Source organism: Harpia harpyja, chromosome 14 (genome assembly GCF_026419915.1).
Source record: "Harpia harpyja isolate bHarHar1 chromosome 14, bHarHar1 primary haplotype, whole genome shotgun sequence".
In the NCBI taxonomy this organism is placed as follows: Eukaryota; Metazoa; Chordata; class Aves; order Accipitriformes; family Accipitridae; genus Harpia; species Harpia harpyja.
In genome coordinates this window covers 31,335,966-31,362,363 of record NC_068953.1, presented here as the reverse complement: position 1 = coordinate 31,362,363, position 26,398 = coordinate 31,335,966, and the positions used below count along the sequence as shown (strand labels likewise).

The window sequence follows — 26,398 nt, the reverse complement described above, 5'->3', positions numbered from 1 at the left end:
TCTACAGCTTTGGTGTATAAAAGGATATAGGGACCTGCTTTGGGACCCCTACCAATGCGCTACACAAGAAATACATACCTCAGGCTTCGCATCGTTTTATTGCCAGCTTTTTGCCATTTCATCTGTACATTTATTTAGGCGGGCTTACTTAAATGAAAAAGATACAGTATGTAGCTTTTCCATTTTTAAGTTCTCCAAAGGACTCTAAATCTCGTCCTTGTCCCTAAGCCTTGCAGAGATAAGAGACAACGGAAGGAGACACAAGGAACCCCAGCCATTTCAGTTACGAATGCCCAGCTTTTGAGTGGTAAATGAATTGAATTTGCGCTGCCCCCAAACATAAACTACTGAAACCAGTCAGATCTTTCACATACAGTGAAAATAAAGTTTTGGCTGACTTAGCAGGAAGAACTCAATAAATGGAGTGAACAGGACAAACACTTTTGTAATGATATGGGCAGCCTTATAGGACTCCACATTCAAAGCTGACAAAAAGATATTCTTCAGACAAAAACATTCTTATATCTTCCTTAGGGATGTGGCACATCTGTAAAGGATATCCAAGAACAAGGACCAAAAATTAATCTCTATTCACTTGCTGAACATGGCATTTCTCTGTTGCTAATGTTACAATCAGAGGTGCCAGTTTACTTAACAGAAAGTACTTTATCTTAGTAACAGGACTGAATATTAACTACCACAACTACTACTTGAGGCCCACAACATGAATGGGAGTGAGGATGTGGACCTTAGTGCCTAAAGACCAAGCAAGACCAGAACCCCTTCCTCTAAGTATTGCCAAAGCCTGTGTGCGCTGAAGCAGTTTAAGAGGACAGCACAAAGGGAGGGGACGGCACATACAAACAAGCGGAATGAGCAACATGAGACCACTTAGTCATGTTAGTTCTACATTTATGTATTTAATTTTCATGGGTAAGACAGTATGTCACTACCAGGAGCCTAGCTAGCTGTAGTGAAAATGGGTTGCCTTTAATTTCCCATTCTTGCTAAACAGAAGACCCAGAGCACTACAAATGCATATTTGCCCACCTATGAGATTTTGCAAGGTTTTAAGAGCCCGGAACAATATATTGCACAACATGGGTTATGCTGTGAAGTTCCAGCTTCCCTGAAGTCCACAGCAAAATTCCCATTGACTCAAGCAGAGCCAGGACTTCCTATCAGTTCCCAAGAGGTCAGCTGTGCTGAGAACTGTGAGCTGCGTGCATTGCAAAGAGCGAGTATCACCAACCCTTCAGCTTGCACTCACTCTTCTTGTGATCGTTTTTGCATGTGGTGGTTTTAGCTTTGCATGCTTTACAGATCAAGAAGCCACCACAGCATTCTGGTTTTGTTTTATTTATTTCACGCAGTAACGAGGCACACTTAGTTTCTGTTTTCCAACCAAAAGTGCTGCAGGGATGGAAATTAGATAAAACCTCATAATTCCTCTGGTTTCCCACCCCCACCACCTAGTTCTCTTTGTAATTACCCATTTGTTGCAGCTCAGTTACTAAAACTTTTCCCTGCTCCAAATAAGCTTCAAACCTTGCTTCTTCAGCTTCAGTTACACATTATCAACAGAGCTTAAACTGTTCTTGCCTTACTGATGCATGTATGAAATCTGAAGACAAATTTAGATTTGGATGAATTGCTGTCCCCATAAGGACAGTAGTTGACCATGGAAAGACAACGCAGTTCTTTGGCAGTACTGCTCCTGACAGCTACCACCATCAGGGCCCCTAGCCTCCACAGCCATGTGGCAAAGAGGAGGAGACTAAGATAATCTGCAATAAACAGATAGGGCCTGAGCTGTAGGAAATTTCGCAAGTTTGGTTTGCACAGGTTCTTGTGAATTTTTCCTTTGATTTTTCCATATACGTGTTTTTGCACCCCCTGAATTTCACTTTGAGTTTCAGGTTTGAACAAGAATGTTAAAAGCTCAAATTGAAACTCACTTGAAACCATCAGGTTTCATTTGCAAAACCGTAAATGGGCTTCAAGTCGTTTGAAAGGTGCAAATTAAGGAATTTAAGTGAAACTTACAACAGACAGTTTTATATCTAAACGCAGAGCAAAACTTGAAAGTAGGCAAGTTTTGTGTGGTTCTGTAAGAAACATTTCACACAGCAGTTCTCCTGGGCTTACTCTTGGTGTATGTGGAGAAATGTGCTCTCTGCACTCGCTTAAGATGTTGCAATACTCTAATATGCCAGATTATTTTTTCTTTAAACCTCTGCTTAATATCGCTCCTCCTTACTCTCTCTGGAGCAGAAGCAGCACCAAGACCTTTGGGCAATGAACTTTTATAATAATTCCCCATAAATCTCTTCTCCTATTTTAGGACCTAAGGAGTTCCTTGCTCATGGTTATGCACCATCTGTCATTATCTACAAAGACTAAAATGCCAAGGATGGCCTTCAGCTGTCAGCTCTGCCCCTCTAAACAGGGTGTTACAGGATGTCTCATTCAGCATTTGCAGTCACAGGAGAGGGGAGATTCTTTCATTCAGAGCAGGGAATAGCCTCCACAGCTGCAGAACACAGGAGGCCCAGGGAACTTCCTAAGGCCAGCAGCTGTGGAAGCAAATTTTGGCTGGATTGGTCCATTATTGTTGATGTACATAAGGCCTGAAAGTCAGTGTCAGGAAATAGTGCACATGCAGAAAGACTCATGGTCTTATTTTTCATATTTAGCTATGCAACTGCATAATAGTTAAACTTTGCTTTGATGTTATGCTCAATATTGTTAATATTAATAAAAACTTATGCCAGCTCTTCCGGTGAAGTCATGTTTAAAGGAAAACTCAGACCTGCCACCACCTCCCTTTTCAACTAAACCAATCCACCGGTGCAGTAATCACGACTTGAAAAAGTTGTCACAAGCACCAAGTTAAACTAACTCAGACATCTCTTCTTTCATACTGTAGTATGTATGAAGTTGAGGACATTCAATTTTCACTCTTACTGTGACATAAGGACCAACTACTTACCATCCTAAATTACCCAGCAGTATAGCTGTATGCCCAATCTCATTGCAAAAGTTCAGCTTTCAGAAGCTTCCTAGGAGACCTACATGAAGACAATGAAACCTAATGCAGCATTCGGCACTATGCTTTTTTAGTACTTCTGGCTCTGTCATTATGCACAACTCTGAAGATGGGGAGATTTCCTGTCACTCTGTTGCCTCATTGCTTGAGTCTTCTTGTAAACTCTGGGCTAACTCATATTATTTTTGCACCTTGATTTCAATTCCAGTAATATAGAGGCAACTCTTGCCTAACTTCACAGATATGTGTGTTTACTTCATGACCTTCCGATATGCTCAGTTGTAAATTCAGAACATTATTAGCAATACACATAACCCTAGAAAGGGCTAGGACATTTTCCCCAACACGTTCAGGCATACACTAGATATGATCCTTCCATTTCCTTCCAGTTTCAGCCTGAGGCGAAGGGGCAAAGACTGCCCTCCAAATCAAGCGTCTGCAAAGCAGCAGCAGATTTGGCGTTCCCTACTTCACACCCTGCAGAGCAAGCCAAAACCTAAGAAACAGACTTGCTCAACAGCTGAGCAACAGAGGCAGAAACAGATCCATTCAGCAAGGAGAGCCAAAGAAGGAGTCAGAAAGCAAGCCAAAGCCACCAGCTTCCTCGTGCTGCCTATGCAAGTAAGAAAGGAGCCCAGAAAAATGGAGGCAGCAGAGCAGGATTACACTGGGGTCATTTGGTTTAGCTCCCAAATGGCTGCTAACAGATGCCTCTAAGTAAAATTTGCTCCGCGTTGCTGCTGCCTCATCACCCTGGAGCCACATACCCCATGCTCAGTTTGGCAAACTGCTTCTCCTTGTCTGCTTCATCTACCCAGGCTGAGACCCAGACATCAACGGGCCCATGTGGGGGGCCCAAACTCCGCTGGCTGCCCTGTGTTTTGGACCCATCCCTAGAACGGGTAATTATTCCTTTAGCAGTGCTTGCCTGCCAGAGAGCATCTCCCAGCCCACCCCTGCGGAGTTATGAGAAAAGTGCAGTTGAGAAAAGGACTGATATAGAATGTGTCAACTGACAAGCAGAAAAGGATCAAAGACCACTTGATAAGCATAGGAACAGAGGATAGTGAGGCAGGAGAGCACACTGAGGGAGAGGACACCAAAAGGGACAGAGAATTTGGGGAACAAAAACGTAAAGGGAATACTATGACATGGTGGCTCCCAACCTATGGGTTGAAGGCAACACATTGTAATGTTGCTTGTGACACAGGAAACAAAAATGTTCGGAGGAGGACATCGAAAACAAAGTACAATGTTGCCAGCAGAGTGGTACTTGCTCAGTGTTGTTGTCGATAAGCGAACACCGGTTGTGGAGCACAGCTCTCTATCTCCCTTATGTAGAAGTTAAAATTACTCCACCTGATTCCCCTCCAATTTTTTTTTTTTTTGTGGTTGCATCTCTGGTTAGAGGAATTTGGCTCTGGAGCTGGCCAGCTCTAGCTGGCTACAGCATGTGTAGGCACACTCTGCAGCCAAGATAAAATGGTCACAGCCCATTTCCCTACAGACAAGCGAATACCACACAAAATGTCCCCAACACTGCCTGTGGCTGAACTGGCCTCTAATTCTTAGTGCTGCTCATTTTGGTGCTCTCGCCAATGAGATGGTGACAGGCACGTGGAGAGATGCTCACTGCAGCTTTCTGGGCTGATCCTGTTTCTGAGGGTATGATCTTAACTTCCAAAAGTGCAAATCTGCCACACTTCACAAGTATCCAATATATCACAAAAAATTGAAGATTCCTGCTGGAGATCAGATGAAGGAAAAGACCCTCCTGTGAGAATCAGAAGATAATGGAATGTCTTCATTTCTAACCAAATAAACACTGGAATGTTTATTCTCTGGTCCCCATTTCATGTACATGATGTTTTTGAAATATTTCTGTTTATTTTGTAACATGCAGCAAAATGAATGCTCCTTACACACAGAAATAAACAACCCTTTTTCTCCCTGACATACACACACACACAAAATTCTAGTAAGAAACTTCCTTCCACATCCTTCCTCTGTGGTTGTGAACTCCTCTGGGGCTGACAACTCCCAGCAGAGCCAACAGAACACTTGCCATTGCTTTCAGTCAGAACATGATTGTGCCCCTTTCTTGTAGCAGGCAGAGAGTTAATTGAACAGAGTAGGAGATGTATTGTAGGAGACAGGAGTAAATCAAATTATATGAAAACATTCCCACGGTTTTGATTTACTTCACAGAAAGAAGCAAAATATTAGACATCTTATATTACTTCACATTTGCCTGGAGGGCAAATGTGAGGTAAATGTTCAGAAAATTCTAAAAATGTAGCAATAAGCCCCTTATACTAAGTCCTGTATGACTTCTGCATTACTGAGAATACAATATTATTCTAAGATGCTGAATAGCAGTCTCTAATCCTGTTTCAGAGGGCAATAGATTCCACCGGTTAGATGGGCTATTCCTTTGCAAAACTGAAATTGGAAAACTAACTAAAATTGTAGACAGCACTCTCGAAGCAGTAAACTGGTCACGTCCGTAGTTTTGCTGACATCTACTGAGGGAAAGCGAAATTGCATATCTTGGCAATGGGATGAGGGGAGACTTGGCTGTTATTGTTTGCCATTTTAGTTTTCAGCCGCATTTTATGCATGTTTGCATATTTATTTATTACTTACCTTGTATCAGTATTCACTTGCTTCATTTAAGGTCAGTGAGTCAACAGAGACGTTATAGGAAAAGTTTAAGAGGAAATACAAGGGACGTTCATGAGGCAGTATCCCTTATATAAATGCTGCAGACTTGTCCTTACAGTTATAAAAGTCTGAATGCCCAGATTGACACACAGCATCAGGTATATCAGGATGCACACCTAGTTCATACTGACTGCACATAAAGCCCTCAAATTATGGCAGCTGAAGCCAAAATACACATAGTACAAAATACTGGATTAAGCAAACCATGCTGCACAAGTGATATCGAAAATTTATGTATCATTTGTTTCCTATAGGAAGTGGATAATTTAGCTAAACTATGGCAGGAATAAAAATATCATCACTAACAGAACGGTACTCAAAATAACAATTCAGAGATACTTTCTGATCTGTGTGTCTGTTGTCATGATGACATATGGCAGTTAAACTATTCAGGCAATTCAAGAAAAAGTTTTGCTGGTATCTCATGCATTATAAAGCATATTCTTTCCCCATGCTGAACAGAGCAGAATCCATAGCCATCCTTACAGCCACAGAACAATAACCATTACTACAGATCTCATGTCTAGGGATTTCATTCTACAAAGTTAACAGATCTGTGTAACTCAGTTTGGGTAATAGCAAAACTAATTTGGGGGGGATACAGGGGGGAGGGAGGAATAGAAACAACATATAAAATTCTAATAGAGTTGGAATGAATCAGGGTGATAATGATTGTGAGTTGATTTATGTTTCTCCACTTCTGGGTGAATTTCTCATTGCTGAAGTTACACTGAATTTACAGGATTATAAATAAAAACTAATTTGGCCAATAAATATTTGTAACATAGGGCAACACTACCAATAAAGCAGCTTAATTAATTTTCTTTTTGTAATAAGAGAAACATCCAAAGTCAAAATTAAATATCACATTACAAGATTTGATCTGTGATGAAGTTGTTATGAAATGCCCCTCTTACCTTGACAGGGACAGGATTTCAGTGTCTGAAAGGGCTTTTCACATTTGTTTCTGCAGATTCTGAAATGGATATAAACATAAGATGAGATCTTTGGCTCATGTATCTGATGTATAAAATATCCCCAGCAGTCATTTGTGGTCACACAGGGCTAAACCCCAGCTTTTTTTACATGAGTAGGTCCAATGGATAAAGCTGATGATACACACTCAGCTCCCACTTAAGTTCTGCTTTGAGTATCACACATAGATCAAAAACTGCAGTGCAGTGTTGAAAACCCTCTCCCAATTGTTCTCTAACTGAAGGTACCTCATTTCCATCTATACTCCAGTTATCACCTTGAAGTTTTCTTGGTACCTAAAGCTTGGCTTCTATATACATTCTGACATGCCACAGTCTTGGGAGGGCTGTACAACTCAGCACTTACTTCTCACACGGGGGTCCATCAGGATTCATGCAGTCATCACTTGTATCTCATCCAGTATACATTCTCATTGGTCACACCGGCCTCCTCAGAAAAAGTAGTTGCAGCCTCATCTTTCTTTCTGGAGTAGGAAAAGGTGGGTTATACAGCTTGTCCACCACAATAATCCTTTGAAGAGTGACTGGAACCTAATCTTTCCCCTCCACGTGTCGGAGAGGTTAGAAACCCAGGCCATGTTCTCCCTCTCCCCGAGGCTTGCTAAACTGCATAACAGCTTCCCCAGAGAAGATAAGCTTACACCAGTACAGAATAGTTTGCAGGCCTGTGGCTAATGAATTCTTCAGAGACATAAAAGAAACAGACTTGAAGGGAACAGGCTCTCTGCAATAAAGGGATTTAATTCCAGCTGAATTCTACAGTCACCTAATCATTGGATGGCGTGATTTCAGAGAAATGACAGTCACCTAACTTCTGAAAAGAAATACTGAGGAACTTTTTCTCCTGCCTGTCAGACTGCAAATCCAGCGTACCTGGAGGTACTTCCTTACTGGCTCTCTTTTTGATTTCTGGTGTGATCTGGACTTTGCACGGGTCTTTCAGAGGGAGCTTCTCATCTGTTGTATAAGAAGCCCTGGCACTTAACTCACAGCTGTGCCTTTCACTCTGTGCTCAGACTTCTAAAAACTGCACAGCACAGTGCTCAACACTGTAACATCTAAGTCTCAGAAAATCTCTTAATGAGATGCCATTTATACACTTATATCAATGCACTTTAAATGGGCATTTAGGAGGGTCAAGTATCTAGTGAAGCAAAATCGCACGGCCTGGTACTTGGATGGAGTTCTAACACGGTGTTATATTTAAAAATACACAGATCAGAAATAAAGATGAGGGAGCAGATATATTTGAACAACTGTTCCTGAACAGAAATCATTTCCTTATTCTATTATAAATCTACTTCTGATTACCTACAAAGAATGTTGAAACTTTTGGCTTTCTAGAAATAACTTGGTTCCAAAGATGAGTCTCTGAAAAGGCTCATTCTGGCTTGCACTCATTGAAAACCAAGGCACTCAAATTAATATCAACATTTTGGCAATTCTAATAACAAAGACTGCCAAAAGTATGTTGTCTATCAAACGTACATGGAAGAAAGATGTTAGAATATTAAGAACAGATGTCACAGATATCTTTGAAAATACTCATGCTCCCTAAGTACTCTGCAAGACAAGACGTACAAAAGCTCATGAAAGATGAAATTAATGCATTTTGTCCAAATGCTTCCAAACGCTGTATATGTATGTAAACTTACTTATAAAATATGTACACTTAAAGATGTTAGAAAGGAGGATTGTGTCATAATTTGATAATGGCCTTGTATCTTAAAATTAGAGCTTTAACAGTTCAATAACATATTAAAGACTACTTTTTATAGTCTGTTATTTAAACCTTTTTGTTCTGTTTCACAGAAAGCGTGCAAAGTTTTCCAGTTGAGTATTCATTTATTTACCTTTTAATTCTTATTCTACTGACAAAGAAAGTTTACAAAAAAACTCCTGTTAGAAAAACATCTAAATAGTTCAATAAAAGTAATCTTTACATAAAAATAACTTATTGTCTAAAATTAAAAGACCACTTAGAAAACCTAAGTATCTTGAGAGTTTATTTGAGCAGGCACAGAACATGCTTTCATCCTCTGCTCTAGTTATTTTCAGTATTGACAATTCCAAATAGTAAAAATTAAGCCAGCTTCCAGAAAATCATGGGGATTGGCTGATTTACTTATTTATTTATTTATTTGTAAATATAGGAAGCATTGGATTCTTTTTAATTGACAGAATTAAGAAAAGATTTTACCAGCAGACCTGATGTTTCCAGATTTCAGGCATTGAAAATCACCTTACAAAAATTAAGCCAAAATTTGAATATATGACAGATTCAGGTGATAGTGTGTTAAAAAAAAAAACCCCAAACCACCAGCACCACCACCCCCCCAACCCTATTGAATATTTTAAAGCTCATAATAAAACAATGGGCAATGACAACACTGTGTTACTTATGGGATGATATTTTAAAGTCAACAACCAAGAAACTGGAACATAGCATTTTGAGCTAATGATTTTGATTTTTTAAATTTCATACTGAAACCGACATTTCAGTAAGAAGTGGATCGTGGCTCTATAAAATACGCCACCAACTTGCATTCACTTGAGCAAGACAACAAGAGTTGTCTTTATTTTAAGTTTAAACCTGTGTGCATGCTAAACTAAAATAAAGATTTTCTGAGGTAAAAGACTAACTATTTGATGTTAAAATGACTGTTCTGAACTCGGAAGCATGATGTTGTGGGTGATATAAGAGCAATGTAGTAACATAATAATAAAACAATACAATCATAACGTAACAGTAGCAACAACAGTGACATTTTCTGTACTTTAAAGTTTTTAAAACAGTGCTCGTGTCTTCTTACTGTATAATGCTGACAGGATAATAGCAACTCAATACTGACAACTACAACGATAATAATTTCTTGGCTAAGGGCAGACTGGCATGCCCTCACAGCTTCACAGGACACAGACTGTCGAGCTCCAGCCCCACCATGGAGGCTGGCTCTCCTCCCGCAGCACAGCCCTGAAAAACATGTTTTATTTCCATGAGCACCAGCATGTGTGAGGGCTTCATTGAAAAGAGATAGATTTAAGCCTGGTTTTGTGAAGGACACATTTACAGGCTTTGCTGAACCAGGCCCTAAACCATGACTTCTCTTTTTTCCAAGATCATCCCCTTACAATTAACAGATGTGAAGGCAAACTTGACATATACGGATGGCTTAATTTTTTCCCTTTGAATAACCTGGTTATATCCAGTTTCCGCAGCAACTGTACAAGTGTTTACATTGGTTTTGGGGTTTTTTTTGTTGTTGTTTCCCTCTTTTAGTAATACGAAGCAGACGCGGTGCATCTGATTTACCTCAGGAGGCAGCGGGAGAGGAAGGGTGCTGCCGGCTCCTCCGCGGAATGTGCTGAGGGGAGTGGAAGGGGGCGCTGCGGTCGGAGTTATTTATTTTGTTAGTATCTTCAGACCCCAAGGGCCCCATTCTCGTCCTCCCTGGCCGGTGTCCAGACCGAGGCTGTCAGCCAGGGAGAGTATAACATCTTCAGGCTATGGCCCATTTAAAGTTTTTCCTCAGCTCTCGCTGAGCTTTTCCTGCAGCTCGGGGGAGGCCACGCCATCCCACCTTGCCACGCAACCGCCATGGCCACCAGGCCCCACGGGGCCGGGCCCCCTGGTGCCTCACAGGGCCGGGGCCCCACAGGGCCTGTCCCCATCCCCCCCCGCCTCGGTGCACCTGCGGAGCGCCGGAGTCACCCACCTGAGCCTGCTGGCACACAGTGGTCGTGAGGCCAGCTCCTCCCTGCCCGAGCAACCCAAGACCCGCAGTGCAGCTGGGCCGTCGTTCTCATTTCTGTCACCCCGGCATTTTCCGCCCCCTCACAAAATCCCTGGGCCAGTACTTGAGGCTGGGATTTCTCCCCCGAGCCCCGGCCCCTGGCTTGGGGGGTGACTTGCAGGGAGTTATTCCTGCTTTCTGCACTTCCCTTCTTCTTAAGCTCCCTAAGGAGGGCTGATATTTGATTAAAGCATCATGAAAGAACTAGATATTTAATTACATGATTATGTCAGATAGCCTAGCTTGATAGAACATCATAAATCCTGAAAAAAATGTTTTAATGTTGGTGTTAAGCTGTTACCCAGAAATTGCAAACAGGCCAGCTACATTCTTCAAGCAATGGAAAGAGAAAGAGTATCAAGCAGGGTAGCATATACCTGTATTTTTCAGTAAAAATATCAAAAGACATTTGAAAACCCTATTAAAGAATATTCAAAATTTATCTTGGTTGGTTACTCTACTGACACAAGGGTGTGCTACCTAGCACAACGTTGTTCGTTAGCAGGGCTTCATTAACGCAGGCGGAGCTCAGTGCTAATGGGGCTACATTGCCTCCAGTGCCCTGACAAGTCAGCCAGCTTTCTGGAGTGCTGCCTGGTGCCATGTTGATGTCTCTAACGGCATTACATCAGGAATACAAAAAACTAGTTAAAAATTTTCAAACCCTAAAGCAAGTTCCAAACAAGGCCATTTTTTGGGGGGGGGCGGAATTTGGTTTCTCTCTACCTTAGGGTTTAAAATTACTATGGCAGCCTTGAACCATCAGCACGACAACAAAAACCACAAAATGCCTTGTAAGGCACAGCTCAGCTCTGCAGCAGGGAACAGGGTGATCATGGGGGGACACTGACTCTCCAGCCAGAAGCACAAATTGGGATTTTACTGAGGTCATGGTTCAATCAGATGGCAAGCCTGTTTTTAAGCACCTAGTCCTGACCACAAAAAACCCACTACTATGCAGGTGAAACAAATGGCTACCCTGGTTCAGACTGACCCCACAGGTTTCACATTTGTTCCAGCTGTTCTGAAAAACACCTTTCTCCTGGCAGGCTGTGTGCCGGATTGAGTATTGCCTGTCCTTATGCAGCTGGCATAAAATCATAAAGGCAGCACAACCAGCATACTGGCTGCTTCAGCTAAAGAGACAACAGGAGTAAGTTGCGCATCCACAAAGCATCCATCCTGGTCGAATTAGTACTGTTGGGTGATCCTGTATTATACAGCACCAGTATTACTAATAGTAAAACCATAACCTGGAAAAACATTTCCTGCTGCAGTGGCAGGCTGTAAAGTGGAGAGTTTATCCTTCAGTAAGTCTCCTGGTTCTCCACTGGCTATGCACAGCCAGGTGGTCCTTGATCAAAGCCCATGTACAATGTATTTATATGCAATCTGATCAAGGGCAGCCCTGAGACATACAGCACTCCTACAAACATCCTCTTAGATTACTACCACAGACATCCATCTCACTGCAGTGTCCAGGCAACAAAGTATGGATTTCATATCAAGTTTCACGATAAAGTGTAATCTGACTCTCATGTCTCCTCTACTCCCGTCAGTAAGGCCATTTATTTAGACGAGTTTAGCAGGGAACATGTAAGTATTAAGTATAGGCTAGGCTTAAGGGTGAGTGTCACGCTCCCCTTTCTAGCACATGGCTGGAAAAGGCATTCTAGGCTTTCATCCCGATTTCTATATCATTGAATCTTAGAGCCTCCAAATATTTCGGAGCTATCCTTTCTTACGCACTAACACTTGAAAAAGAGCACACCAAGTTCTCTGGAGCACTTGCCTCCTAAGCTGTGGCAGAGAATTATGGACTACATACACAGGTTAGACAGATGTGACACAGGCTGAAACACAAACTGTTGCTCCCTCCAGACCTATGAAACTTTATCTCTCATCTCCTGTTTTTAAAAGGTAGGAAATGTGCAGTTCGGGTGACAGTCTCCCACAGATCCTCAATCCACCAGTAAAAGCACAGTCTGGTCATTCTAGCACAAAACAAGAGGCAGAGACCCTTTTCTGTGGAAGAAGAGTGTGATACCTCATAAGACAGGCATAATGGGTGAAATCTGAAATGGTGCTTTGTCAACTCCTTTTATGCTAAAAGCCAAACACAACTGATAACCCTGAGCAACTACTTGTAAGATAGAGAAGAGAGGTCCTCTGAACATCTGGCTAATATACCTGACTTGTACTCTGCTTTGCAGGAGGAGTCTGATATCCTAATAACAATATATGTTGTTTGCTGGGTTGTTTTTTTGGTTGTGGTTTTTTTGTTAAAAAAAAAAAAAAAAGAAACAAAAAAAGGGTGCTATTTATAAAGTAGCAAATTGTAGCTTTACCATCTAATGAAATGTTTACTTAACATTTTTTTTCTATATCTTGCCTTTTCTTCTTTTTTAAATTTTCTCTGTATATAATGTGGGTATGTGGCATATGAGTACAAAAGTCAGCTTGTAATGTATGTACTTAAAGGTTTGTTATCTTTGGATCTCTACAAAACTTTATAATCATTTAGGAAATAAAAATACCCAAACAGAGGAATCACTTAACATTTTAAAAGTACATATGTCAAGTGTCTCAACAGCCACTAAATACAAACCTATGAAGTTCACTTCCTCTCTACTGTATGGCAGTTTGAGTCAAAGGAGGGGTCAGCTCAAGCTCTTTTGCCATTACACAAAGCACAAAAAGAATGCATAAAGAGAATTTACATCTGCTACAAGTAATTTGAAGTTAATCTTATTACTGTTTTCTATCAGCATTTTTCATTCTTGGGAAGAAGTAATCAATGTTGGAACAGGGCACAGCTGATAAGACAGCTACCCAGACTGCCCCATCCTTTCAGCAAGACCAGAAAACAAAACTGGACGAGGAAACCAGAGCTGTCAGTGTATTTCAGATTCAAGATCTGGTATGCAATTTCCATTAAATTCCATGGGAGTTAAGGTAGCCAAACCAGACCCTCAGGTTTTAATCACAAATAGAACTGAAAACAGCGGCTGCCCTGTAAGAGAGGGGTATGCTGCAGTTATGGCATGGGGCAGCACACAGAACAACAGCAGCACATCCTGATTACCCATTTACCTGGTCAGCACAGACCTGTTCTCTGCAGTCAGTACTTTGTCCAGTGGAGTTTTAAGCACCTGCAGATGAACACCTAACATTTTCCCATAGGGGATCATTCAACAGATAATTCCGCTGTTCCAAGAGTTTTTGCTTAATAGTCACAATCTACATTTTCCTCTTAGCTTTATCCATTCAGCTTTATTCCTTGTCTTTCCTCAAATGCATCTCTCCAAGTAATAAACCTCTAAATAGTTCATCTTCCTCATCCATGTTCCTATAACAATGAATAGATTACACTGTCTGAACTATAACACTACAAATTTATGGTGCATAGTTTTAGCAATAAGGAATTAGGTATTCTAATAAACACAAGGTTAAAACTAGGGGAAATTAATTACCAAGCTATAGATCAATGAGCAAGAGGTGAAACTGCCAAAGAGATGCTCTTATTAGATTATCAGACTCAAGGCTGATTTATAGCTTTCACTGTGCTTCCTTATCCATCATTTTTATAGTATGTAGAAAGGGTTACAAAGCACAAATTGCCTTTTCTTAATTAACATTGAAGTTTTACATAGGCTTAGATGAGGATAACCAGGCTGGGTTACTTTTTTTTTTTTTCCCAAAACATGAAATCAGAAAACATATTTTATTGATCCAGGGGAGCTGTGGCAGAACTGAATAACACAATACACTTGTCAGCCTGCAGCTTCCTAACATGCTTGCCTATGATTTGCCCAGAAATGACAACAAACTGGGGACCAGCCCTGCTGAAAAGGCTCTGAGGGTCTTGGTAAAGAGCAAGCTGCACAAGCTAGCAGTGTAGTGTACCTATTCAGCCTGGAGAAGGGGAGACTTCAAGAGGACTCAACAGCAGCCCTCCAGTACCTATGAGGAGGTCATCAAAAGACAGAGCCAGGCATAAGCTGAAACAAGAGAGGTTCAGACTGGGTTTAAAGAAAAACTCCCACCCAGGAGGACAGTCATATACAGAACAGGTTGCCCTGGGAGACTGTGTAGCCTCCATCCTTGGAGGTTTTCAATACCAGACTGGATCAAAGCCCTGAGCAACCTCATCTGGCCTCCTGGCTGACTGCTTTGTGCAGGAGGTTGGCCAAGAGCACTCCTGAGGTCCCTTCTAACCTGAACAGCTGTATGAACCCAAGCCTGACTCAGGACACAACAATTTTGACAGCTAGCACACAAGGGATTTTCTGAATTGTACTCAAACACAATTCTGCCTCTTCCACCCCTGAAAGCAATGATGACCTGTAGGTCAGGCTAACGCAGCAGTTTGCTAAAACTTTCTTAACCTGTTGGTAAAGCATAACTCAACCAGTGGCTCAACAACATTGGCAGCCAGCTTACACTAGTGCTCCTGCTAGCGACAGCTAAGGTAGGAAACTGTAGGAACACGTGCTGATGTTGACATCCTGGGCTGTGGGGAAGCATAAATTAAACTGAAAGTGGCAATAAAGATTACTAAATCCTGAATTCTCTTCAGAACAATCCCTCAGCTTGTCCAGGGCCACTGGCAACAGAGATACAGATAGTCTCAAATTAATAATAATTTAAAAAATAAAGCACAAATGTAGTAATTTTAATATAATGTGTAAATAACTCTTCAACCTCAGAGACATGATTCATTCCTTCTGAAATAAGTGATTTTGCAATTATAGCCCACACTAGAGGCTTTTCTAAGGAATATAAAAGTTGCATAAAATCTGAGCATGCTTTTACTAGCCATTCCCTCATCACAGTTGTAACATCAGGATCAGATCTGGACTGCAACCAGTGTTTCATTCAGTCTTGTAGCTTCATTGCTACCTCTTTTAAATACTTTGGTACATATAAACATCTCTTCGCTGCCTGTAAGGATCAGATCTGGACTGCAACCAGTGTTTCATTCAGTCTTGTAGCTTCATTGCTACCTCTTAAATACTTTGGTACATATAAACATCTCTTCGCTGCCTGTAAGGATCAGATCTGGACTGCAACCAGTGTTTCATTCAGTCTTGTAGCTTCATTGCTACCTCTTTTAAATACTTCGGTACACATAAACATCTCTTCACTGCCTGTAAGGGATACCATGTTCTTAGCACTACCATTTTACCAAAAGTAAAAAAAAAAAGAAAAGAATCTTAAAAAATATTGAGAATAACTTTTAAAAATGATTATTTATAATTTTCATTTCAGCACAGTTTAAGTGGTTACCATAGCTGGAATGAATTACAGTGCACCACCAGGATTTTCAGAAAAGGCCCTTCCACCCCAGGAAAAGTTCAGTTGCATTCTGCTTTAATGGCTCTTGGCAAGCTTGCACTATTGTTTTTGTACAAACAGAAGTAAATTTGATATAAATAAAAAATGGAACTTTATGTGAATGAAGTAAACATCAAATTCCTTTATCTTCAAAAGAAATTCTATCCCTGAATAATTAACTATGATATATTTATAAAACTAGAATAATTGAAAACAGAATTCTAAGTTGATTCATGTGGACTGCGCTGAAATATTTATTATTGCAAGTCCAGAAGATCTGTCTGGGTTTTGTCACTGGAAATGTCTAAACTCAGTGTCCAGATGTTTATTTAAGTTGCTCCCACATAGTTCTAATGTCAATTACCAGGGGTTATCAGAGAGCATCACTGTGTATCTTCCTTGACTAATATTCTCATTTCTTCTGCATCTTTGATGTTTTCTTTCATTAAAATTCCTGGCTCACAGCCACAAAAATCTGCCGTGCAGGCAAAAAACTGGTCTGCAGACATGACACATGATGATGCCCAATGTCTGTGCAAGGATAATATTTATCATCAGCTATCATTTAAGCAGTACTATAATCAGTACAATGCCAATTTAAAGCAGCTCAGAGAAATACGTGTGAAACCAGGGAATAAGAACTTCTAACCAATATGAAATAACTTCGGTCAGTAAAGAAAATATTATTGCATATAATGAAGATTTTGTGAATCTGTGCTGGGGTTTTTTCCCCCCCTTCAGGAAAAAGCAGGGGGAAAGCCAATGACAAAGTAATTTCACACATAATTACAAATGGAATTGATGGATCTGTAACTCTGGAAACCACAATTACATTGAGACTTTTATAGTAACCAGGAGACAACACAGGCCACTCGTAACAATGACTTAAACAGAAAGAGCTTATCTCACAGTCTCTGAAGATTTCCTATATTGAAATGCAAACCGTTGCCCAAAACCAGTTGGTTCATTTGGTTTGTAGGCAAATTCTGGGAGATTTATTTTTAAAGATTTGTAAGAAAACAGAAGAAAATCAATGTTAACTCAATATAAATGGAAGCAGAAATATAAGATGGCTGGAGAAAACAGAGCCAATGCCATTTCACGTTTTCATGTTAGTACTTGGGTAGTAACACTCCTCTCTTGGTAAGGAATGTTACCCATTTTCGTTCTAATCAATCAGTAAGAGATGGACACCTTGCGACTTCAATGGATAATAGTCTGAATGACTAGGAAATGTAAAACTCATTCATTATGTAATTTACTTCTCTCCCTACACTGTCAGTTTGGGAAGGTGTACCCACCTAACAGACAAAGCCCTAATAGCTAAGCATTCAGCCTTGCCGAGAGCTGTTCTCCCTCACCGAGATCTTCTACAAGTGGCGTCGTTGCACCTCCAGATTCAAGTGTGATTCTGTGTGCGCAGTAAGAAATCCCATAGCTTCTTGCAGAATCACAAGTTTTGTCACAAAATTTGTGCTCATTGCAGCACAGGTTGCATGCAACCTGCATGCACTGGGAGGGCAGTGCAGGTGATAGTTTCAATTCAGAGATGGATGCAGGAGATCACATGCTGTTATAACCAGAGCTGCAGTACTCCCACCACTGTCTGACTAATCTCTGAGTAAATTAAATGTATATGTTACGAGCACCAAGTAAAAATTGGGAAAACATTTTTCAGAAAAAAAACCATCAGATGAAAAACATGGACAGAAATTTTGCAACTGAAATTTCTATTCAGAAGTGTACAAAGAGTATCTCCTATCAAGTGCTCAGCTTTAGAGACTCAGCAAAACCTTGGACTGCAACTACTTGCCACATTATATCACTGCCTTGATCTGATAAGCAACTACATAATACCAGCTGTGTGGATAGAGGGAGGAAATATGAATATGTTCATTAAGCATTACGGCCCCACTTATCTCCCTCATGACTTCAGTGGAGATGTGCCAATTCGTGCATGATGCAATTATGGTCCCCAATATCAAACCTGGAAGAAAACCAATGAGGGTGTCACTTAGTACAAACTCTTATAAATTTCCCTGTCAAGAAATCTCTCTTATACTTACTGCTGGAGGACACATTCACTCATATTTCGGTATAAAAAATGAAATACTTAGTTCAATGATTCTAGCAAGTTGAAAATCAATTTGCTTCCCACACACATTTCAGTGTGCTCATTTGTGTCATCTCCTCACATTCAGTAATTGGTTCGCAACTCTTACTCACAAATTCCCTTGCACACAGAGATTAAACAAAACACAGAGCCAATATCCCAGTTCAACAGTTCACCTGCACATAAACGTTCCTAGAGTAATCAAACTTTGACTTCAGTACATGCTTTCATGCTTCACCAAATCAAGGGCCAATTTAATAAAGTCTTAATAACCAAATGATCAAAACAGTTGCTTTAAACAAGGGATGACTAAATGCCTCTAAAGCTTTGCATACATATGGAATAATAATTACAGTATTTACAAAGGAGTCAAATGGAGTTAAGCACTCATATCGCACAGAAAGTTAATGTGAGTGTAAAATGTTTGGACTACAGTCAGCTAACATTTGCCTGCCACAACGTCAGCAGTCACACAGCACTGCAGAAGTACAAGAATAAAACACAATCATTAGTTTACTGAAAAAGACAAAAATACCACAGCAAAATAAATGTTGTTTTCACACAGCTGTCTATTCTACTTCCCTTACCCTCCCAGAACTGTGGGAGTTCACAACCTAAAAACAAACATTAAGAAACCAGGAAATCTCAGTGGTGATCTCCACACATACCACCCTAAGAGCAGTCGACTTGCAACAAAACAAGTTTTGTGGTTTGAACCACAAACTCACGAAAAATACAGTTCAATTAGCGCCTCCCTGAAACAAGACCATACCACGCAAGATCTACTCCCTACAAAATTTGTCCTTACAAGACACTTTGGAGAAATGGCGCTTCCTTCTTATACTGCTCTGAAAAACAAGCAAGGCTGGCAAAGAAGAGAAAAGCCACCTTTTCCTACAACAGAGTCCACAGGGTAGGGCACAGCTTCGTCCAACACTGGACTCCCATTCCCTGACCCCTTTCTGCCATTCATTTGATATAAAAGGCCAAGAATTCATTGCAATTCCCCTGGCCCAAGGACACTCCTTGCAGGCACTAACTTGCTAAAGGCAGATGAGCCAGATGCCGCTCAAATTAAGCCAAAAAATGTTCTGAACAGGGTCCCACTACAGATCATTTTCACTGGCAAAACCCAGCATGGTACACAACACAAAACAACTGGCCAGCCAGACCTCCACCTACAACTCAGGCCAGTCAGGTCTTACCTCCTCCGTGAGACTGCTAAAGGCTGCCAGCTTGTGGTGTGTCTGCGATACGGGAATTGTCTGCGAGTTCCAAACAGAAACCCCCAAACTACTGCTCGGGGCTGCTCACGGAGCATGACCAGCTTTTGCCATGGCTTCCTGCTCAAGCTTCAATTTATCTGTCCGTAGCATCTGGATATTCTTTTCCCTGACTCCTGATACTGCATCCCTGTGGCAGGTTCAGAAATTTCACTGCACAGAGCCATGGTTTTCAAATTCTCTCAATTTGCAGGCCCCATTTCCTCCACACAGGAACTTGCAGCTTACTGTCACTGACTTTTTTTTTCGATCGCATGGCCCCTAGAAGCAGTCTACAAGCCATCAGACAGAAAACTTACTAACAGAACTGTTGACCTGTCAGCTAGGTCTAAGTCTAAAAACCAGGAAAAGCTTATGCATCTTTTCTACCCTTACTTACTTTTATAGTCCCCCAAAATAATTAAGCAGCATTTAGGCCTTTCTCCTTTCAAATGTTATTTCCCAAATACTTAACATAAATTTTTAAGTTGCTAAATCCTCTAGATCATGTTATCACCACAGCTGGCAAACCAGAGAGCATGTTCTCTCCCTCAGGAAAGATTATAGCTGTGAACAGAAACTCTATTACAGCGCTTTTCTTCTGTGCAGCCTGGGGATTGGGTAGTCCTAACAATGCAAAAATCAATGGACTACAGCTGCTGCTGCAGATACCTGCCTCACGTGCTATGTAGCTCTCAGACTTGCAGGACACCATTTAAGCTCTGTCTCTGTGCCATCTTTCAGACCTGCATGATTGCCCAGCTTTAGGTCTTACAGATCTTTTCTCATCCATTTACATTTCCAAAAGTTTTCTTTCCCTATACAGCAACTGTTTCCTAACTGCATCTCCAGTGTTTTCCTTTTGGAGCACTGAAGCAAAAGGTTCCAGTTTTCCCCCAAATGTGACTGCAAACTTTACACGGTCAAAACAAAACATTATTCACATGAGGAACTTCAGAAACATATTATCAATTCTTTATTTTCTACTGGGTTAACAGCCCACTCCAATAAAACAGTCCACTCCCAAAAAAGAGAGCAAGCTCCTCAATTCTCAGCATACATTTTTAAATGTTCTGGAACTGGAGAATAGTGAAATACACAACAGCAACACCATACTCGATCAGAAACTTAATTCAGTATGACTAAACCATTCCATGATTCATCCTCTTATTCTCTACCTTTTTACAACCTTCTGGATTGCACATCCTCCTTAACATGGGTCTCTCTTTATACCCGACTCTTTGCTTTCTTATCACGCACAAAATCTTAATTCAAAGTACCTACCTGTGCTCAGAACCTAGGACCAACAACCCCCCATGAAAGCTTCCAGGTTTTGCAGTAACACAAACCCTTTATCAATAACTTAATATTCATACCTTAAGCTTGGTTTTGTATTCATGCAGCACTCTCTTCCACAAGAACTGCCCCAGCACTGTGCTGAACAGCTGCTAATTGTATAACAAATATGTAATGCACTTCACCTGTTACTACAGTGATGATTTCCCCCCTTAAGGGTGAAGTTTGCCCATTCAGGGGATCCACTGTGGCAAAGCCCCAACATGTTGAATACTATCAAAATACAGACCAAGAAAACTGCCTCTGCTTCACAAAGTTTAGAGCGCAAAAGTAAGCCTTCAAAGCACAAGGAAAGAACATAATTTTAGGTAGCATACAAGAGCGGTCAGCAAAAGCCTATGTTGAGCTAGATTTCAGTAATCTAGAAGACAAATTCTTAACTGTGTAGCTTTGTGTAAATTCCTTTAGCACAGAAAAGCCAGCATGGAAAAACCACACACAGTAACTTAAAAAGGTGTGACAGCACAGTCAGTACAGGGACAAGGACGATGATATTAACAAGGGGGAAAAACACATACAGGCCTAGAAGTGGTAACTTGTGCTTCATGCAACAGCAAAGGGAAAGCCAATACACTTCTGAGGCCTCTCGTCCTTAAGCAGTACAACAGACTGAAATAATGGGAGGACTGATGATAAGACCCAGCTGATGAGCAGGTGGTAGCATGGACAATGATGATCTGAGAGACCAACCGCATCCACAAGAGAAGAGCACTCCCCTGGCCTGTGGAGTCAAAGCCACATGCTGAAGGCAGAAATAGATACAGCTGAGGATCAGATGGGTCACCAACATGGATGCTGACAGATGAATATGAATGACTGAAAACATGCCACAAAATAGTGCTAACAAAGACAAGTGATGGTGAGAAGCTGGAAGGATGAAGCAGGAGCACAGAAGAGAGGGCAAAAAAAAAAAAAACAAACAGGAAAAGGTGGTAAAATGGAAGATATAAGGCCTGGAAGTGGCAAACACCTGCACAGTCTGAAACCAAAATAGGAACTAAGAAAGAAAAGCCTCAGTAGGGCAGCTGTGGCAAAAACACAAAGACATTCAGGTCTCTGTGAGCTGTTCAAGTGACTGAGGTATGTAGAGGGTGCCCAGGTGCACAGCTGACATTTAGATGGAGTTACAGAAAGCCAGAGAAGATAGCAGTGGCAGGAGGATGCATGACACATGGCCCAAGTTAAATGCAGACACAGGCAGCGATATGTCATATGAAAGAGAATGGGTGGTGCAGGGATGCAGAATATGAATTTGCTTTAGTGATGGAAGGTAAGCCTTATGAGGAAAAGGGAAGAGCAGACAGCTGATGAGAAGACAATGAACAATGAGAACAAGAAACCTGTGAGAGGAAAGGGTACAGGAAAGTGGCATCACAGATGACCTAGTCAAAATATACCACATATTAGCTTAGCAACAGTTCCACCTGTCAAACTGCATAGCCAGTGTACGGACTCTGCCACAGGGACTGCCTGGGAGAGATTGTGGAGCATTTGGGAGAGAGTTACTGCCTGCTAGTAAAGTGCTGTAGGCACTCAAGAAGTGGCAGAGACTTTCATCCCCCATTTCTAGATGATATCGTGCAGCTTTTTGAATGACTGAGCAACCCTGGTTTCCAGAGACACCATTCCTGCAGGAATACGTACACATCCAGGGACAGCCTTGCACACACTGCTGCCCTGCACACACTGCTGCTGCAGCATCTTGGAAAACAGGTGTTGCCAGGCTATACAAGGAATCTCTGAGGTTTGTTTTTTAGAACCGAACTCATACTAGGCTTGGAATATCCTAGTCAACAGTGGAATATCACTGAGAAATACTTCTCAGGTGTGTTCCTTATCTTTCAAAATTCATATTAAAAGGCAGAAAATGTTATTGTAAGGAATAATTCTTTTTTTATCTTCAAAGAACAGCTAAAACTTCAAAATACACAGAACATTTTCTCCAAGAAAACCAGAGGATGGATCTCTTAATCTTTACAGTATCGGGCTATGAAAAAATAGTATTCCAAAGTATGAAAGCAGTGTACAAAACCATGGAAGAACACCGAGACCTTTAATAAAAATATTAAAGTCCTCAGATTAACTTGATCTCTTGATGTGCTTTGCAGTAATAACCAAAAAATGAAACAGCAGAGTCCCTTAAAGCCCAAACAGAATTTGAGTTACAAAATAACTTGAAATTCTTACCTATTTACAACATAAGGGCAGAAAGTGTTATTTTAAGGTGCAGGCACAGAAACAAGTTCTCATGTGGTATGAAGCTAACTTACAGCCTAACTATCACATATTTATTGTAGCTGTCTGGGCATGTATTTTCACCATACGGTAAAAGCAAGATAATCTTAAATAGATAACAGAAGTATCTCATATTTATACAAGACAAGAGCTTTCACACATGTGAGCATTTCACAGGCACCTTGGCTTACTTTACGGACATCTGTGCCGATGCCCTCTGCAATCACATTTCTGTGCAGAAGAAACCTTCTCATGTAGATGACTCATCACAGCCTGCAAAAGCATATTAAAGAGCTCACTTTGCTGTAGCTGAAAACTATGGGGCATTCCACAAGGATTAACTGCCCCAAGCGCTCAAAAAACAGTCCCCAGATAACACTGGGGTTACCACTTAATAACACATATATTTATAGGGTTTCTAATGAGCCCTTCCCATAGCTGAAATGTTAAAATTTTAAGAAAAAACTGACTAGATCAAGCATTCTCAATATCCAGGTTTGCATTTTAAGAAGTACGGCATAAAGATCAGTTACGTGGCTCATCCTCAGAAACCCCTTCTTGAATTCAGTCCTCTGCGGAAAAATAATCTTCATCTCTCACTTCTCTGTATTGCAATGAGGCCTCCCCCTCTGGTTCAAACCTGAGCATTTTTATATTCAATCTCTCTGCAAGCTTCTGTGCTGCAAGCCTGGCTTGCATTTCCTATATAAAAGAAAAAAAAAAAAAGGACACAAGTTAGAAAAAGTGTTCATTTGTCATTTTTATCCTGGTCATGAAAAAAACTAATACACTGAAGTATAAACTTGACATAATAATATTAGTAATTCCAGAGTGGGCTTAATTAAAAGCTTTAGTAACTAGCAAAGAAATTTCAGGTTTCTTTTCATACTTATACATAAGCGTGCTATTAATATTTTAAGACCTTTTTATAGGAGTTGAAATTCCCCATGTGGCCGGCCATCCTCACCTGCGATGCTAATGTCAGCTTTAACAGAACAAAATCAGTCCACAGAAGAGAGCAGCTGTGCACAGTCACCATGTAGCGATAGCAATGCTTGTCATTCAGCAACTTCAGCAAAAAAAATCTGTCTCCATTTTCCAAATAAATTACCTCCATTAAAGTGTCAAAATGACTAAATTAGCAAGTGCTTTTAAAAAAATACGCAGCAACAAACACTTTTACGATAGCGTCTAATTTAAACACTAGCTTGGCACTACCTGGAAAGTCAAAATCAAAATCCATTCCAACAGAATTCGAAGAACCTCAGAACTCAGATCTTTCAGGCACAGCATAAATAAAGGAAACTGCAGATACTTGCATATTTTAAGAATGACAAATACTGCTAGGCCTTCATTCATGCAAGGGCCAAAAACTATTTAAAGACTAATAGGCAAAGTATAAATTTAAATTTCTAGTCAGAGATGAAGTGAGTGCAATTGGGTTAGCATATCAATACATGAAAAATCACACTGGATTTTGTTTAATGCAGGAATAATGGTTTCAGAAAGGATTAATATGTTATTTAATTATATCATTAGAAGAAACAAATAAAAGAAAAAGTGCCTTTCCTCAAAGTCTGCCCATCTCAATTTCATCATCAAATTCATCAGTATGGAATGATCCCTTTATGCTTTCTTTTCTAGGAGTGATCCCAATTACATAATTGCTTTTCAGACCAAATCGTAAATTCGTACCTCATAAGCTTCTTTTTGCTGTATCTGAATTGCTATGGATTCCTCTATGGATAATAGCTTAGCAGGGGAATGGTGAAGCGGTGGTAGCCGAGCTGCTGTGATGTCATTCAAATGTTTCTTATCTCTAAGTCGTTTTTCTTCAGCAGTGATTGGAGAGCCAAATCCCCCAGGTGACTGACTGGATGAGGAACCATGCGATGATCCACTTTGCTCTCCTGATAATCTGGAAGAGACAAAACATAAAAGTTGTGACCCAAATTTGCAGCACGAGGTCGAACAACTTCCATTCTAAAACTTGTTATTTTCAACATGTAAGAGCTGAAAAGAAATCTGAAGTGTTATGACACCATAAGCAGCACTCAGAAAAACTAAAAAGATTTCTCTGCAGAGAGACAATATTGCAAGTTACTCCCGACAGTGAACAAAAAAGGTATGCCAATTAATTAGCAAGCATGAAATAGCAATGCTTTGGGAGTCACACAAAGTATAAACTGTCCAGTACACTGTCATTTCTCTAGAGGAGCAGGAAAAGCAAAAGGCTGCCTGCTATTAAAGTTCTACAAGTTCTAGAATCGATCCACAAGAAAGTTTTGCCAATTTTTTAACAGTTTTGTAGCTTAAGCTATGAAACTCTGTGAAGATTCATGACAATTGTTTCAAATGGGTAGAATTAGACCACTGCTCAATATTGAGATCCTGTGGCACTTAATGCTAAAGAGCCAACATATTAACCTTGCATGTCATATGACTTTAAATCTGTTTAATCATCAGAAGGAAATAAACCCACCATGCTTGTTCTGTACCATTTCCAATTTTATACAAACGAATTATTTCACAAAAGGTTTTTCTATTCCATAATACTTACACATTTGTTTTAAATTTGCTTTTTTTAATGACTGGGTTCTTGGCTCTAGACTCTAGAACTTCAATATAATGTGGTGTCTTGGGGTGCAGGCTTCCAAAGATATTGCCCTTATGTTTAGCCACATTCTGCTGTTTTTCCAATACTTTTTCACTATCATCCCCATCTACAATTGTAACTTTTTGAAAGGCATCAGTCAACGCGTCTTTACTGTCATCCAAAGCACCTGTACTTTCTGTACCATCCTCAGTATTGCTGTGAAATACCTGCTGAACATTTGTCAGATGACTGCTTGTGGCTGACTCGGAGACGATGTCACAAAAAAGACTCTGACCTTTTGTAACAGTCTTTACTTTATCCTTTTTCCTCCGAGTCCTTTGATTTTCCAGGGCGGTATTTATGGCATCTTGCTCAATACATTCTGCCTCCTGCCTTTGGGAAGCAATCTCAGAAACTTCTTTAATATTAGAGTTTTCATTAAAGACTGAGAAATCATCACGGTTTAGCACGTCTTCGTTTAGGTTAACTTGCTGTTTGCTTGTATTAATCTTCTCCTGTTTCACCTGAAACTCCAACCTGACAGCAGATAACAGCTCAGCCGTCCTTGCCACTTCTTCCTCCTGTAAAATGGCAAGCGTCAGCTTTTCAGCAAAATCGGAGATCTTCTTACCCTTATCTGGAAGCCTAGCAATGAATTTCCTAAAGCAAAAAAAAAGTATTTAACAGGGTATAAACAATCCTATTTCAATCTGAGATAGAGAACTAGTTTATTAGAACAGTTACCGGGGCAGGTGTCTCATTCTAACATTAGCTTCTTTCTTACATACTAGATTTCCGAAAAGCGGCAAGACGCAAAGCACTTGCAGCCTCAGATGTATACTGTGATAAAGCACTTATTACATCGTTTTCTGCCCAAAGATGTAACTACTGCTCTGAAACGCGCCGTGCGCAAACAACGTGCAGTATTTTCATCAGT

At 40.6% G+C, this 26,398-nt stretch overlaps 1 protein-coding gene and 1 long non-coding RNA gene across 2 annotated transcripts in view; both read right to left on the bottom strand.

Annotated features, from left to right (window-relative positions):
- The window catches only part of LOC128150764 (uncharacterized), a 113,019-nt gene extending 101,095 nt beyond the window's left edge, over nt 1-11,924 (bottom strand). Inside the window, exons 1-3 of the long non-coding RNA XR_008238166.1 lie at nt 9,621-11,924; nt 7,115-7,232; nt 6,691-6,749 (exon numbers count right to left, since the gene is read on the bottom strand). This is a non-coding gene — a long non-coding RNA (uncharacterized LOC128150764). The remainder of the gene's footprint in view (nt 1-6,690; nt 6,750-7,114; nt 7,233-9,620) is intronic.
- An 8,303-nt stretch (nt 11,925-20,227) lies between these two features.
- The window catches only part of MYZAP (myocardial zonula adherens protein), an 84,180-nt gene continuing 78,009 nt past the window's right edge, over nt 20,228-26,398 (bottom strand). The window contains exons 13-15 of the mRNA XM_052807289.1: nt 25,426-26,121; nt 24,561-24,783; nt 20,228-23,567 (exon numbers count right to left, since the gene is read on the bottom strand). Coding sequence (XP_052663249.1) covers nt 23,430-23,567; nt 24,561-24,783; nt 25,426-26,121 — 1,057 coding nt within the window. The 3' untranslated portion in view covers nt 20,228-23,429. The remainder of the gene's footprint in view (nt 23,568-24,560; nt 24,784-25,425; nt 26,122-26,398) is intronic.